At 39.6% G+C, this 15,413-nt stretch overlaps 1 protein-coding gene and 1 long non-coding RNA gene across 4 annotated transcripts in view; one reads left to right on the top strand and one right to left on the bottom strand.

The window, feature by feature from the left end:
• The window catches only part of LOC119627149 (uncharacterized), a 36,577-nt gene extending 29,866 nt beyond the window's left edge, over positions 1–6,711 (bottom strand). The window contains exon 1 of the long non-coding RNA XR_005243172.2: positions 6,493–6,711. This is a non-coding gene — a long non-coding RNA (uncharacterized lncRNA). The remainder of the gene's footprint in view (positions 1–6,492) is intronic.
• Positions 6,712–6,787: 76 nt separating this feature from the next.
• Positions 6,788–15,413, top strand: part of STK32A (serine/threonine kinase 32A) — a 152,884-nt gene continuing 144,258 nt past the window's right edge. For 2 of the 3 annotated variants that reach the window (XM_008014871.3, XM_073010595.1), the window contains exons 1-2: positions 6,788–6,974; positions 10,990–11,137. In XM_008014871.3, coding sequence (XP_008013062.3) covers positions 11,086–11,137 — 52 coding nt within the window. In that variant the 5' untranslated portion in view covers positions 6,788–6,974; positions 10,990–11,085. The remainder of the gene's footprint in view (positions 6,975–10,989; positions 11,138–15,413) is intronic. The other variant, XM_073010594.1, reaches the window with a different exon arrangement.

Here is a 15,413-nt window from a genome sequence, read left to right as displayed (position 1 = left end):
AAAACATGCCAAAATGTAAAGACCATCAAGGCTAGGAAGAAACTGCATCAACTAACAAGCAAAATAACCAGTTAATATCATAATGGCAGGATCAAGTTCACACATAACAATCTTAACCTTAAATGTAAATGGACTAAATGCTCCAATTAAAAGACACAGACTGGCAAACTGGATAAAGAGTCAAGACCCATCAGTCTGCTGTATTCAGGAGACCCATCTCACACGCAGAGACATACATAGGCTCAAAATAAAGGGATGGAGGAAGATTTACCAAGAAAATGGAGAACAAAAAAAAGCGGGGGTTGCAATACTAGTCTCTGATAAAACAGACTTTAAACCATCAAAGATCAAAAGAGACAAAGAAGGCCATTACATAATGGTAAAGGGATCAATTCAACAGGAAGAGCTAACTTTCCTAAATATATATGCACCCAATACAGGAGCACCCAGATTCATAAAGCAAGTCCTTAGAGACTTACAAAGAGACTTAGACTCCCATACAATAATAATGGGAGACTTCAACACTCCACTGTCAACATTAGACAGATCAACGAGACAGAAAGTTAACAAGGATATCCAGGAATTGAACTCATCTCTGCAGCAAGCAGACCTAATAGGCATCTATAGAACTCTCCACCCCAAATCAACAGAATATACATTCTTCTCAGCACCACATCGTACTTACTCCAAAATTGACCACGTAATTGGAAGTAAAGCACTCCTCAGCAAATGTACAAGAACAGAAATTATAACAAACTGTCTCTCAGATCACAGTGCAATCAAATTAGAACTCAGGACTAAGAAACTCAATCAAAACCACTCAACTACATGGAAACTGAACAACCTGCTCCTGAATGACTACTGGGTACATAACGAAATGAAGGCAGAAATAAAGATGTTCTTTGAAACCAATGAGAACAAAGATACAACATACCAGAATCTCTGGGACACATTTAAAGCAGTGTGTAGAGGGAAATTTATAGCACTAAATGCCCACAAGAGAAAGCAGGAAAGATCTAAAATTGACACTCTAACATCGCAATTAAAAGAACTAGAGAAGCAAGAGCAAACACATTCGAAAGCTAGCAGAAGGCAAGAAATAACTAAGATCAGAGCAGAACTGAAGGAGTTAGAGACACAAAAAACCCTCCAAAAAATCAATGAATCCAGGAGTTGGTTTTTTGAAAAGATCAACAAAATTGACAGACCACTAGCAAGACTAATAAAGAAGAAAAGAGAGAAGAATCAAATCGACACAATTAAAAATGATAAAGGGGATATCACCACCGACCCCACAGAAATACAAACTACCATCAGAGAATACTATAAACACCTCTACGCAAATAAACTGGAAAATCTAGAAGAAATGGATAATTTCCTGGACACTTACACTCTTCCAAGACTAAACCAGGAAGAAGTTGAATCCCTGAATAGACCAATAGTAGGCTCTGAAATTGAGGCAATAATTAATAGCCTACCAACCAAAAAAAGTCCAGGACCAGATGGATTCACAGCTGAATTCTACCAGAGGTACAAGGAGGAGCTGGTACCATTCCTTCTGAAACTATTCCAATCAATAGAAAAAGAGGGAATCCTCCCTAACTCATTTTATGAGGCCAACATCATCCTGATACCAAAGCCTGGCAGAGACACAACAAAAAAAGAGAATTTTAGACCAATATCCCTGATGAACATCGATGCAAAAATCCTCAATAAAATACTGGCAAACCGGATTCAGCAGCACATCAAAAAGCTTATCCACCATGATCAAGTGGGCTTCATCCCTGGGATGCAAGGCTGGTTCAACATTCGCAAATCAATAAACATAATCCAGCATATAAACAGAACCAAAGACAAGAACCACATCATTATCTCAATAGATGCAGAAAAGGCTTTTGACAAAATTCAACAGCCCTTCATGCTAAAAACGCTCAATAAATTCGGTATTGATGGAACGTACCTCAAAATCATAAGAGCTATTTATGACAAACCCACAGCCAATATCATACTGAATGGGCAAAAACTGGAAAAATTCCCTTTGAAAACTGGCACAAGACAGGGATGCCCTCTCTCACCACTCCTATTCAACATAGTGTTGGAAGTTCTGGCTAGGGCAATCAGGCAAGAGAAAGAAATCAAGGGGATTCAGTTAGGAAAAGAAGAAGTCAAATTGTCCCTGTTTGCAGACGACATGATTGTATATTTAGAAAACCCCATTGTCTCAGCCCAAAATCTCCTTAAGCTGATCAGCAACTTCAGCAAAGTCTCAGGATACAAAATTAATGTGCAAAAATCACAAGCATTCTTATACACCAGTGACAGTCAAACAGAGAGCCAAATCAGGAATGAACTTCCATTCACAATTGCTTCAAAGAGAATAAAATACCTAGGAATCCAACTTACAAGGGATGTAAAGGACCTCTTCAAGGAGAACTACAAACCACTGCTCAGTGAAATCAAAGAGGACACAAACAAATGGAAGAACATACCATGCTCATGGATAGGAAGAATCAATATCGTGAAAATGGCCATACTGCCCAAGGTAATTTATAGATTCAATGCCATCCCCATCAAGCTACCAATGAGCTTCTTCACAGAATTGGAAAAAACTGCTTTAAAGTTCATATGGAACCAAAAAAGAGCCCGCATCTCCAAGACAATCCTAAGTCAAAAGAACAAAGCTGGAGGCATCACGCTACCTGACTTCAAATTATACTACAAGGCTACAGTAACCAAAACAGCATGGTACTGGTACCAAAACAGAGATATAGACCAATGGAACAGAACAGAGTCCTCAGAAATAATACCACACATCTACAGCCATCTGATCTTTGACAAACCTGAGAGAAACAAGAAATGGGGAAAGGATTCCCTATTTAATAAATGGTGCTGGGAAAACTGGCTAGCCATAAGTAGAAAGCTGAAACTGGATCCTTTCCTTACTCCTTATACGAAAATTAATTCAAGATGGATTAGAGACTTAAATGTTAGACCTAATACCATAAAAATCCTAGAGGAAAACCTAGGTAGTACCATTCAGGACATAGGCATGGGCAAAGACTTCATGTCTAAAACACCAAAAGCAACGGCAACAAAAGCCAAAATTGACAAATGGGATCTCATCAAACTAAAGAGCTTCTGCACAGCAAAAGAAACTACCATCAGAGTGAGCAGGCAACCTACAGAATGGGAGAAAATTTTTGCAGTCTACTCATCTGACAAAGGGCTAATATCCAGAACCTACAAAGAACTCCAACAAATTTACAAGAAAAAAACAAACAACCCCATCCAAAAGTGGGCAAAGGATATGAACAGACATTTCTCAAAAGAAGACATTCATACAGCCAACAGACACATGAAAAAATGCTCATCATCACTGGCCATCAGAGAAATGCAAATCAAAACCACAATGAGACACCATCTCACACCAGTTAGAATGGCGATCATTAAAAAGTCAGGAAACAACAGGTGCTGGAGAGGATGTGGAGAAATAGGAACACTTTTACACTGTTGGTGGGATTGTAAACTAGTTCAACCATTATGGAAAACAGTATGGCGATTCCTCAAGGATCTAGAACTAGATGTACCATATGACCCAGCCATCCCATTACTGGGTATATACCCAAAGGATTATAAATTATGCTGCTACAAGGACACATGCACACGTATGTTTATTGCAGCACTATTCACAATAGCAAAGACTTGGAATCAACCCAAATGTCCATCAGTGACAGATTGGATTAAGAAAATGTGGCACATATACACCATGGAATACTATGCAGCCATAAAAAAGGATGAGTTTGTGTCTTTTGTAGGGACATGGATGCAGCTGGAAACCATCATTCTTAGCAAACTATCACAAGAACAGAAAACCAAACACCGCATGTTCTCACTCGTAGGTGGGAACTGAACAATGAGATCACCTGGACTCGGGAAGGGGAACATCACACACCGGGGCCTATCATGGGGAGGGGGGAGGGGGGAGGGATTGCATTGGGAGTTATACCTGATGTAAATGACGAGTTGATGGGTGCAGCACACCAACATGGCACAAGTATACATATGTAGCAAACCTGCACGTTGTGCACATGTACCCTACAACTTGAAGTTTAATAATAATAAATAAATTTAAAAAAAAAAAGAAAACAGTTAAAAAAGGAGACAGAGTAAAAGAGAGAGAATCAAACACACATGACATGACAATATCTAATGCTTTTTTAAAAAGTAGAAAATTGAGTCACAATAATTACATGCTTATATGTATGTAATATTTACCAAACTATAATAATAAATGCAAAATATCTAATCATATTTATAGTATTACCATATTGGAAGGATAAAACGACAGATAAATTAACTTTGTATCTGGTGGACAGCAAAAAACAGACACCTATTATCTTCCAAAGTAGCAAGTCAATGCATATATAATGTCAAAATTCAAAAAGTAAAAAAGTAACAATGAAAGATGTTATTCTGAGAAAATGCCAAAATATTCAGTTGAAAAGGTATAAAGGTACTATGTCAATGAAAGGAAAGTGGGGAATTTTCTATTTTTTAAAATAAATTTTGGATAATGACTTTATTTTTTAAACTCTTGACATAATTCACTGTGATAGGACTCAAACAAAAACAATAGATAATAAATTGTTGTCTGCATGCTGTAATTACAGGTTTCTTTTATATTTGAGAAAGAAAAATAAAACTTTTGATAGGTTTCAACTTAAAAAAAAAAAAAAAAAAAAGAATGATATTACCTTCAATACCACAGGGGGTGGGGTGTACACTCCGCCTGTGATATTATTTCTAATATCAAGGGGAAGAGAGAATAATACTACTCCCAATAGTGCAAGGGGTGTACACACCTGGTAATATTGTTCCTAATATCCAGGGAAGGAGACGATGATATTTCTGGCCATATCGCAGGAAGTGTACACCCTCCTGTAATATTGTTTCTGATATTCAGTGGGGGAGAGGACAACATTGATCCCAATATTGCAGAAGGTGTATAGACCCCTTTGATATGGTTTTTAATGTACAGGGAAAAAATAATAATATTACACCCAATATCCAGGGGCTGTAACCGCCCCCCGAACCACTGTATATTGTTCCTAATAGGCAGCGTGGTAGAGGCTTATAATACTATCAATATCGCAGAAGGTGCACAAACACCTGTGATATACTTCCTAATATCCAGGGGGAACAACGCTGCTATTACTTTCAATATCGCAGTGGGTGTACATCCCCCAGTGTGGTTTCGCTCCTATATCCAGGGGAAAAAAGGATGATATTACTCACAATATCGCAGGGGGTGTACACTCCTTCTGTGATATGGTTCCTGATATCCAGGGGGTGAGTGGATGATTTTACTCTCAATAACGTACGAACTGTACACCCACCCTGTGATTTTGTCCCTGATAACCACATGGGGAGAGGTGATATTACTCCCAATATTGCAAGGGGTGGACACCCGGCCAGTCATATTTTTTCTTATATCCAGGAAGGGAACAGATAGTATTACTACTAATATTGAAAGGATGTACAGAACGCATTTCATATTGCTCTTAATATCCAGGTTGAAAGAAGATAACATTACTCTTAATATAAGAAGGGGGGTACACCCCGCCTGTGATATGATTCTGAAATCTAGACGAAGAGAGAATGATATTACTTCCAATAATACACGGGGTGTACAATCATCTTTGATATGTTCCTAACATCTAAAGGAAGAGATGATGATATTACTCTCAATACCGTAGAAGGTATACACCCTCCTGTGATATTGTTCCTAATAACTAGTGGGGGAGGGCAATGATATTACTTCAAATATCGCAGTGGCTTTACACCCCTTCCGTGATATTTGTCCTAATTTCCAAGGGGTGGAGTACGAAGTTACTCTCAATATAGTATAGGGTGTACACCCAGGCTGTGATATTTCTACGAATATTCAAGGAAACACAGCATGATAGAACTCCAAATCTCGCAGAGTGTACACTATTTTGTGATATTGTTCCCAATATCTGGAGGTGGAGAGGATGATGTTAGTTTCAATATCGCAGGCTGTGTACACACACCCTGTGAAATTGTTTCTAATATCCAAGAGAGGAGCAATGCTATTAATCCACATACAGCAAGAGAGTGAGGCACACCCCGCCGTATGGGGAGTAATAGCACCTCCCTCTCTCTCCCTGGCTATTAGGATCCACATCGCAGGGGTGTGAGGCACCCCCCCGCCATATGGGGAATAATAGCATCTCCCTCGCGCCCCCCTCCCCGACTACTACGATCCACATCGCTGGGGAGTGAGGCACCCCCGGCGATATGGAGAGTAAGAGCACACCCCTCTCCCTCCCTGGCTGTTACGATCCACATCACAGTGGGGCGAGGCACCCTCCGCGATATGGGGAGTAAAGCACCCCTTTCTCCCCAGCTGGCTGTTACGATCCACATCGCAGGGGTGTGAGGCGGCTCCCGTGATATGGGGAGTAATAGTACCCGCTGTGCGTCCTGGCGGCTCCGGACCCAGCCCAAGCGCGGCGGGACCTCCATCCGCAGCCCTCTCCCCCAACCTCGCCCTCCCGAGGTCCTTGTCTAGTCTCAGCAGGCGACAAACGGACCCCAGGCATCTGGCCCTCACCCAGGCGACTGCCCCGCGGTTTCTGGAGAGAGCGCTAAGCGGGGACGCCCGCTGGCAAGCAGATCCCGCCTCCTTCCCTGGCCGAGGAGCCGCCCCTCCGGGGTAGCTGCGCGCTGGGCGGCGCTCGGACCCCTTGGCAGCCGCAGGTGCCTTCCCAGCCCAGCCCAGCTCAGTCTAGCGCAGCCCAGCCCAGCCTGGCGCTCGCAGCCGCCGCCGCTTCCAGGCAGATAGGTGCCTTTCCTTGCTCCTTGCTCTTGGAGTTCTTCTCTTAGCCCCTGCTCCCTGGATGAAAGCATCGCTCCGAGCCTCATGCGAGGAATGAAGGAAGAATCGAGACTAGGTGAGTGGTGGTCTAGATTTAACAAATAATAACAATAAACCTACAAACTAAGGGTACTGATGGGAAGCTAGGAAGTGCAAGGAGAAGAGAAGACAAAGGCTGCTGATCAAAATAACTCACAAAACTAAATGCAGGCTGGGACCAATTCTAGCTATTTTGTACTCCACCCAGGTTCCCCTGCCTGGCACTGACTCATGTGCAGAGCCAGACAGACTTCAATAAATATTTGCTGGGTTGAGACAAGTGAGTGGAGGTGTTTCTGCTTGTCCTCCAGCATCTAAACATGCAAAACCTAGCTGCCTTTGACGATGGCTTCATCTCCACAAGGACTTTTTCCCCCGGGACTTAAAAAATGTAAATGTGTATTCACACAACGGACTGCTATGCAGCACTTAAAAAGCTAAAATCAGAACTATAGGGATCAGCATGCCTATACCTAGATTTCGGAAGTATGATGGTAGATAGACACAGCAAGATGCAAAATATATCCACTCTATCGCGCCATTTAGGTGACTTATTTTAAGACACTTGTCATGTTTGTAAAATCGTAGAACGGGGACTGTGAAATGTATATCACATCCGTGATTGCGGCTGTCTTTGGAAAGTGTGAAAGGGAAATCAATTGGACTTTAGGGTTAAAGTGGAAATGATATTTCCCTAAAATGTTTTAAAAATAAAAATGATGATATAAAGATGACCAAATATAAACACTTGTTAATTGAGTGCCATTGGGCATTTTTCATGTTTTTTCCTGTATGAAATATTTCTTAAACTCTAAGACGTTCTGTTTTTCAAATGCAAACAAATAAGTTGTTTCTATGCACATTCGTGACGATGAAATCTAAAACGTTCAATCAAAAGTTGCAACTTTCTTGCATCGCCCCCTTTGTTTTCCAATCCTAGAAGACCACACCTCTTTATCTAGGGAGGCTTGGTGGTTAGAGAAGTTTACCTGTTGACAACCCCCAAATTACAGGCCAAAGATGAAAGGTTGGTATTAGGGAACTAGTTCCCAGTTAATATTCTGATAATCAGCCAGGTCAAGGTAGACTCTGAAAACTCCCTGTGTCCCTGCAAGACAAATTTCTCTTCCTTTAGCATTTTGTATGCTTTGGATTTTCATTTTCATGGATGGTAGCTGTCCTCTTCACAGCTCAAAATGATGCTTAGGTAACACTGCAGACTTAGCGCCAGCAGATGAGGAAGGGCTGGGGGTTTGGTAAAAGAGTCCTATAGCTCTATTGGGCTCTTCAGCAAAGTGGAAAGGATGTGTCTCCATTTTCCTGCCAGAGAATGGTAGATTTCTTTCTGAATATGAAAAAAAAAATCGAATTTGGTTATCCACATGGGACAGAAAATGAAAAATAATTTTAAACTGGATTGTGTATGTTAGGTGCAATGAAGAAGATACTAAACGATCACTCAGTAGTTCCATCTGCTTCCACCTTCCCCAGACACACACAAACATGGTTCCCTGTTTGCATATTATCTTCCCACTAAAAAATCACTGGGACCGTGGTGAACAAATTTGTCTGCACATCAGGATGAAATTCTGAAACATGGAAAATTGTGATAATATTCCTTCCTCTTTCTCTTTCTGATTCGATAATTTGCAAGGTCAGTGCTTGGTATATCTTATGGTGCAGGATGATGGGCTACTTGAGAAAAACCTGAGGTGTGAAGATGTAAGAATGACAGGACTGGGGTGTGGTGTGAAAACTACATGTACTCAGGTTTTAAGCACAAAACAAAAGAGAATGTAGCCTCTGCCTACAGTTAACAACTGCAATTCCTTAAAATTAATGTTCTCTTTAGGACCATTCATCTCTTTCTAGTGCCATCAGCAGTTCAGTCCTTACACTATCCCTCATTTGGATTATAAATGCAATAATAAAGCACAAGGCCGCCCCATTTGCTTCTCCCTAACTCACAATAAAACACTCACAATAAAAAGTGCATCCCACTTACTTCTTAACTCCCTTGTCCACTGGAGTTAAACTCCTTTTGATTTTTTATCCTGGAGAAATGGTTGAGTTCTATCTTCCTGGGTCTCAATAATTCTTCTGAGCTTCCTTCAGCCACCTGTGACCACCTGCCCCTACCCACTCCCTCTCCCATACCATTTAATTGATTGCTTCCTAATTGCTGACTCTCTTTGCTCTCTATTTAATGATTCTTGTTAAAGTCCATAAGGCATTTTGCCAGCAGTTGGCTTTTAGTATGAAAACTAGCATTTCCTTAATGAGTCTGCCTTCCAAATGAAGCGTTTACTTACATTTTCCTAGTGGGAAAATGAGCTTTTCTTCTACACTTGCTTAGGGGTTTTGTAAGTTCTTTTTCAATAACTCATCCTTAACACTTTCTCCAATTCTGCCTGTAATCGATATTCCCTTCACATGTAAACAGCTCAGGAGGAAATCAGCTATTTTTAAAAATATGCAATAGGGAAATTCTGCTACTCTTAGAAATAGCAGGAGCTAGCATTCATTCTTTGCATATGATGCGCTAGGCATTGTGCCAATTACCTTATATACATTGTCTCATTATCTGTAACCATGACCATATTTGTGCTAAGCATGAAATTTCCTTAAGCCAGATATCTGAGTAGAATTTTAAAATATTATTTTGTACAAAATCTAGACCTTTACCCCATTTTGGGGGTAGATCTGAAGATCTGGGCTTTGTTTCCATGTGGTGACAATCTATTTGATCTGAGTGCAATTACTTTATTTGGATGGAGCCAGAGTTACCATTGTCTACCCAGTGCACTAATGTTAAATGCCCAGTCTGGCTCACTCATTCGCGTCATCTGCCTGGCTCCTATAGGGATCCCAGCTTGTCACTCCTGAGGTAGACACTGTTATTTCCCCCACTCTAGAGGTAAGAGGTTAGGTAACTGGACCAAAGGCATTATCAGTGTCAGTTTTAGGACAGGAACAAAAGATGCTGCCTCTCTTTACCATTATGTTTTAAAGTGGAGCAAAGCCATAAATATTTTTTTCAGGATTTTTTCTTGTTCACACATATCATTTAATTTGAGCCTCAGAGTGGCTAACAGTTTTGAGCACTTATGCTATGAAAATGTTTTGTGTACTGAGTCAAATGTATGCATATCATACATTTATGTAACTCAATACATAGTTATATATAAATGTGATATAACATAACATACATATGATATAACAGAGTTATACATATGTGTGTATTATTTAACTTAATATATAATGAGTTAAGTGTATGCATATCACACATTTATGTAACTCAATACATTAAGAATTACATAATACAACACAGAGTTGATATATATAAATGTTATATATAAACATAATATATGTTGATATAGATTAACAGAGTTATATAATACAACACAAAGAGTTAATAATATATAAATACAACACAAAGAGTTATATATGTGTGTATCATACATTTAACTTAATATATAATGAGTTAAATGTATGTCTATCAAATTCAACTCTCCATTGAGGAAAGGACCATTATCTTCTCCAAGTTCAGAAGAAGGAAAAAGAGAAATATATTGAAATTCAGCAATTTGCTGGTGTGGTCAAGTCCAACCCAGAATTTGCTTCTTTTACATTGTAGTACCCTCCAGGGTATGCAGAAACAGATAGCTAGTGTATCTTTATGACTAAAAAAGAAAGTTTTTGTTGTTGATCACCCAGTAACAAGAAAGTATAAAATCAGCATATTTTCTCAACAATATTTTTATTTTATAGTTGTTGAATAAAGTATCGCTGACTTCATTTTAAACTTTCTACTTACTTTGAAAAATATGTTGCTTTCCTCTCATTTTGTAAGTCTAGGTCTGCTGTTGATGAGCCTTGCAGTGTGTTCTCCTGTTGCTTGATGTTTTCATTCTGAAATCATGGTTGGTTTTCAAACACAAAAGTTTTCACTACAGTGATACAGATGAGGTTTATGTTTCGGCCACAGTCTTATACTCAGGGTGCCTAGAGTATAGCATATTATCAGGATACTATTTCTTTTCCTATCCTAGATATCCAACTAAGGCTTCAGGACATGTTTTGAGTGAAGATGGGTGTTTCTGCCAGGATAGTATAACTTGAGGATCCAGGTCTGGGCAGATTCAACCATGGGAGCCAACACTTCAAGCAAACCACCAGTGTTTGATGAAAATGAAGATGGTAAGAAATACGGGATAGTGGCATATAAAAAAAATAGAATTTTGCAAAATTCAAGTATATGCTTCTAGTTTCATAAGTTAAGTATAAGCATCGTCTGTAGGGCCTGGAAGGAAAAAGGCCAAGCTGCGTGAGTGAGCCTGAGGACTTTGTAGGCTCATAGCTAGGTTTTACCCTCCACTTACCATGGGACCTTTGGCAGCTTTCCTCATCTCCACTATACCAATGTCCTTTGTCCAAAATGAGCTGCAGTTTGGCATGTGGTGGATAATTAATTGATTTGTTTGTCCTCTGTGCTGTTCCTTGGCAGTTGAAGTTACTCCCATTGCTCATTGTTATAGAAAATATATTATCAACATGTACATAAATGATAACCAGTGCTCATAATATTATAGAATGAAGCTGTGCCTTCTGAATTTCCAACTGCCAAGCTTTTGTGTACTAGACAAATCCCATAATACTACGTCACAGAAAAAAGAATCCGTTTTATTGGAGAAAAGGGAAACTTTCCAGGCCAGACTCAGCAAGACAAGAGTAAAGGCATGAGTCCTCCTGATTCTCCCATCAGTGAGGCATGCTGGAACGGGGCAATGCCTCCTCATGTCCCCTTCTTCCCTATATGTTAAGTGTGAACAGTGTTGGCATATGCAGGTGGAAGCTGTTTACAGGTTGTCTAGGGGGAAAAATGTCCCAAGCCCCAGGTAGTAAGTTGTCCAGACCTCTGAGGGAGCTCTTCCGAGTAATTCCCAGAGAGCTCTGCCAATTGGAACAGGGAGGAAAAGAATGGACTGAAATTCAGGAAATCTGACACCAGTCCTACTACCAGTTACTTGTTAGGCCCAAGCAGCTTATTTACTGACTCTATCTTCAATTTTGTTATAAATAAAGTGAGGAGATAAGTTCCTTCCAACTCAAGAAGTTTATCATTTTGAGATCCTATAGTAACGTTGTGAATTCTGAAGAAGCTTCTAAATCATCAAGGGAAGTTTATCGGGTTAGAATGCAAGTTTGATTGCTGAAATGAAAACTACAAACAGCAGCAACTTAAGCCAAATGGACATGTTTATCTTTCTCATGTGACAATCTAGGCATAAGTAATCCAGGTGATGTGTGGTTCCAGCAGCTTAGGGACTCTGATGCTCACTACTTGCCTTTTTCCCTCTCTTCCCATATCTAGAGTGGTCCCCTCAGGGTGGCTAACCAACCACACCAAATTGCAGCCAGTGAGAAAGGTGGAAAGTAGGGGAGGTTATGCCCACCGATTTATAGGATTTGCTCTGACTTGTCACTTTTGTTCACTTGCACTTACCTAGATACAAGCAAGACTGGGAAATTTAGTTTGTTATCTTGGGTTGCCATGAACCTTCTAAAACTAAGGAGTTCTGTTTTATTACAAAAGAAAAGGAGAATGAGGAGTTTGTCATGATTGGGGACAACTATGTCTGCTGTAGTTGGGGCAAACAGTCTTAGTTCTGAATCATTGGATGGAAATACTTTTAAAAACAAAACATACGGATGATCAGGATGCCTTGTTTCCAGCTATTCACTCAGTTTGGAGGTCCATTCTTACTATTTCTACAGAATAGTTCATAGGAACTTTGAAATTATATAGCTGGAAAGGGGTCTTAAGAAATCTTTTTTTCATGGCCATTTTTGTTGCCTTGCTTTAATTTATCAAATAGTAAAAACAAAAGATCTAGAGACTAATGATATTACTTATTTTTTCTGTTTCTAAAATGGAAAGACAAATAGGCTTGCTTTTCATTTAGTTGGTTTCCTCTGCTTCCTCTGGACTCAGAGCTACTGTTGTATATGAGGCTGGTCGTCAGAGAATAGGGTGGAAAAGAGAGACCAGCTGCATGCTTTTAACTTGCTGGGCTACATTTGAAGGTATTAGGATAACATTATGATGAGAAAACACAGAAATGCCTAACTCTTCCTTGATTCAGCCAGGCTTTCTTCTTGTGGGATGCCCAAGAAAGCTACATACCCAAAGAATTGTGACAACTGGGAAATAAGCTATCCCTTTTTACTTACTTTAAAGGACTCTAGAAAAACTCGGTTGGAGGAGAGTTAGGAGACCAGACAGGTCTTTCTTAACACCCTCTAGGTCACCACCTTTTTGTTGCCCGGCTTCTCAGCCCAATGAGATGAACCCACTGCAGCACCCATACAGGGAAGATATGAGCATGGCAACAAGTCTGTGCTTCCCAGAGGTGTTAGGCTCTCTGTTTATGCAGACAGTTGCAAGGCAAAGGAAGTAGGAGGGCAAGTCCACCTACTATAAACCTGTCACTCTCTAGACATGAGGAATACAGGAGGAAACAAGTTGGTCCTTGCTCTGTCATTGTGAACCCATGTTCGGATGGTGAAAAGATGACAATAAACAGGTAAATAATACATAAACCAGATAACTTCACCGTGTGTTAAAGTGCCATGAAGAAAATGACTCCTAGTGATCTTACAGACAGTGACAGTGATGGTGAGGAGGCCACTTCAGATAGAGTGGCTGCGGTTGTCTTTCTAAAGAGGTGGCATTTGGGCTGAAGCCTGAAAGATGAGAAGAAGCCAGCTATGAAATGACATGAAAAGAATAGTTCAAGAACAGGAAAAACAAGTCCAAAATCCAAATAATGACAAAATTAGGATTGAATAGTTGCCTATATCTTAACATTCTCTCATGAGCACGAGTTTGCCAAAGAGACTGCATTTATTGCCATGTTAACTGATTTCTTTAAAAGAGCATTGATTTTGGGAGAAAAAGTATGCCATTCGAGGGAATTTACTTTTCTTTAAAATTCAGTACATTTCTTAAAGTTCGTTTGACTCTTCGCATAAATCTGGATTCAGCACAAGGTAAAATTGTGTCTGATTGCCGTGAAGCTCCTGACCAAGAAAAAACAACCAAAAAGCACCGATGAACCAAACAACATTAATGCCTATGTCATTTTTGATATCCACATTTTTATATATATAATCAAACTGAGCCAGTATCAAGGGCACTAAAATGAGCCAACTTAATTATTTTAAAAAATATTGCTGAAAAGAATCCCAGTACGTGATTTTTAAAAGGTGTTTAATATTTTCTTCAAACTATTTAATATTCCCAATATATAGATATGAGAAGAAAATTTAACCAATTTTCCCAAGTAATATTTCAAGAACTCTCTCATGGAAAAAGTGTTTTTGTTCACTTTGAAGGTAATTAAGGAGCAAGATAAGAGGTTATTGGATGTCCCTTGAGATAAGCTATTCTTGCCAGAATTCATCCTGACACTTGTATTTCATGTTGTTCCATCTGGTATCTTATCTTGAACACATCATTTTATTAGTTACTTATGTTGATCTTTATTCAGTGAAAGCAAAGTAGAAGATTTTCAGACTGGGCGCAGTTGCTCACGCCTGTAATCCCAGCACTTCAGGAGGCCAAGGTGGGCGGATCACGAGGTCAAGAGATTGAAACCATCCTGGCCAACATAGTGAAACCCCGTCACTACTAAAAATACAACAGAATTAGCTGGGCATGTCAGTGCGCGCCTGTAGTCCCAGCTACTTGGGAGGCTGAGGCAGGAGAATCACTTGAACCCGGGAGGTGGAGTTTACAGTGAGCTGAAATTGCGCCACCGCACTCCAGCCTGGCGACACAGCAAGAGTCCATCAAAAAAAAAAAAAAAAAAAAAAAAAGGCTTGCTTATTTGATTATATACGATATCTTTCATAAATTAGATCTCAAATTATACTATTGTTTGGTTTTGCAGTTTTAGCTTTTATGTTTTAGGGCAAATCTAAGTCCTAATTACTTTTTTTTATTATTGTGGTAAAATATATGTAACAAAATGTACCATTTAATCATCTTAGAATATACGGTTTATGACATTAAGCACATTCACATTATCATGCAACCATCACCACTATCCATCTTCAGAACATTTCTCTTCTCAAACTGAAACTCGGTACCTCTGAAACAATAACAACCGCATTCCATCCCCTCCCCAGTCCCTGTTAACAACTATTTGACTTTATGTTTCTATGAATTTAACTACTCTATGTACCTCATATAAATGGCACATGTAAGATTTGTTCTTTTGCCTCTGGCTTATTTCATTCCGCATATATTGTCAAGGTTCATCCATGTTGTAGCATGTGTCAAGATTCTCTTTCTTTTTAAGTCAGAGTCGTATTCCATTGTATGGATATACCACATTTTGTTTATCTTTTCATCAGCTGACATTGATTGTCCTCACCTTTTGATTTTTGTGAAGAAGACTGCTATAAACAT

The sequence above is a fragment of the Chlorocebus sabaeus genome, chromosome 23 (assembly GCF_047675955.1).
Source record: "Chlorocebus sabaeus isolate Y175 chromosome 23, mChlSab1.0.hap1, whole genome shotgun sequence".
In the NCBI taxonomy this organism is placed as follows: domain Eukaryota; kingdom Metazoa; phylum Chordata; class Mammalia; order Primates; family Cercopithecidae; genus Chlorocebus; species Chlorocebus sabaeus.
Note: the sequence above shows the minus strand (reverse complement) of the source record. Positions and strands in the feature narration are given on the sequence as shown.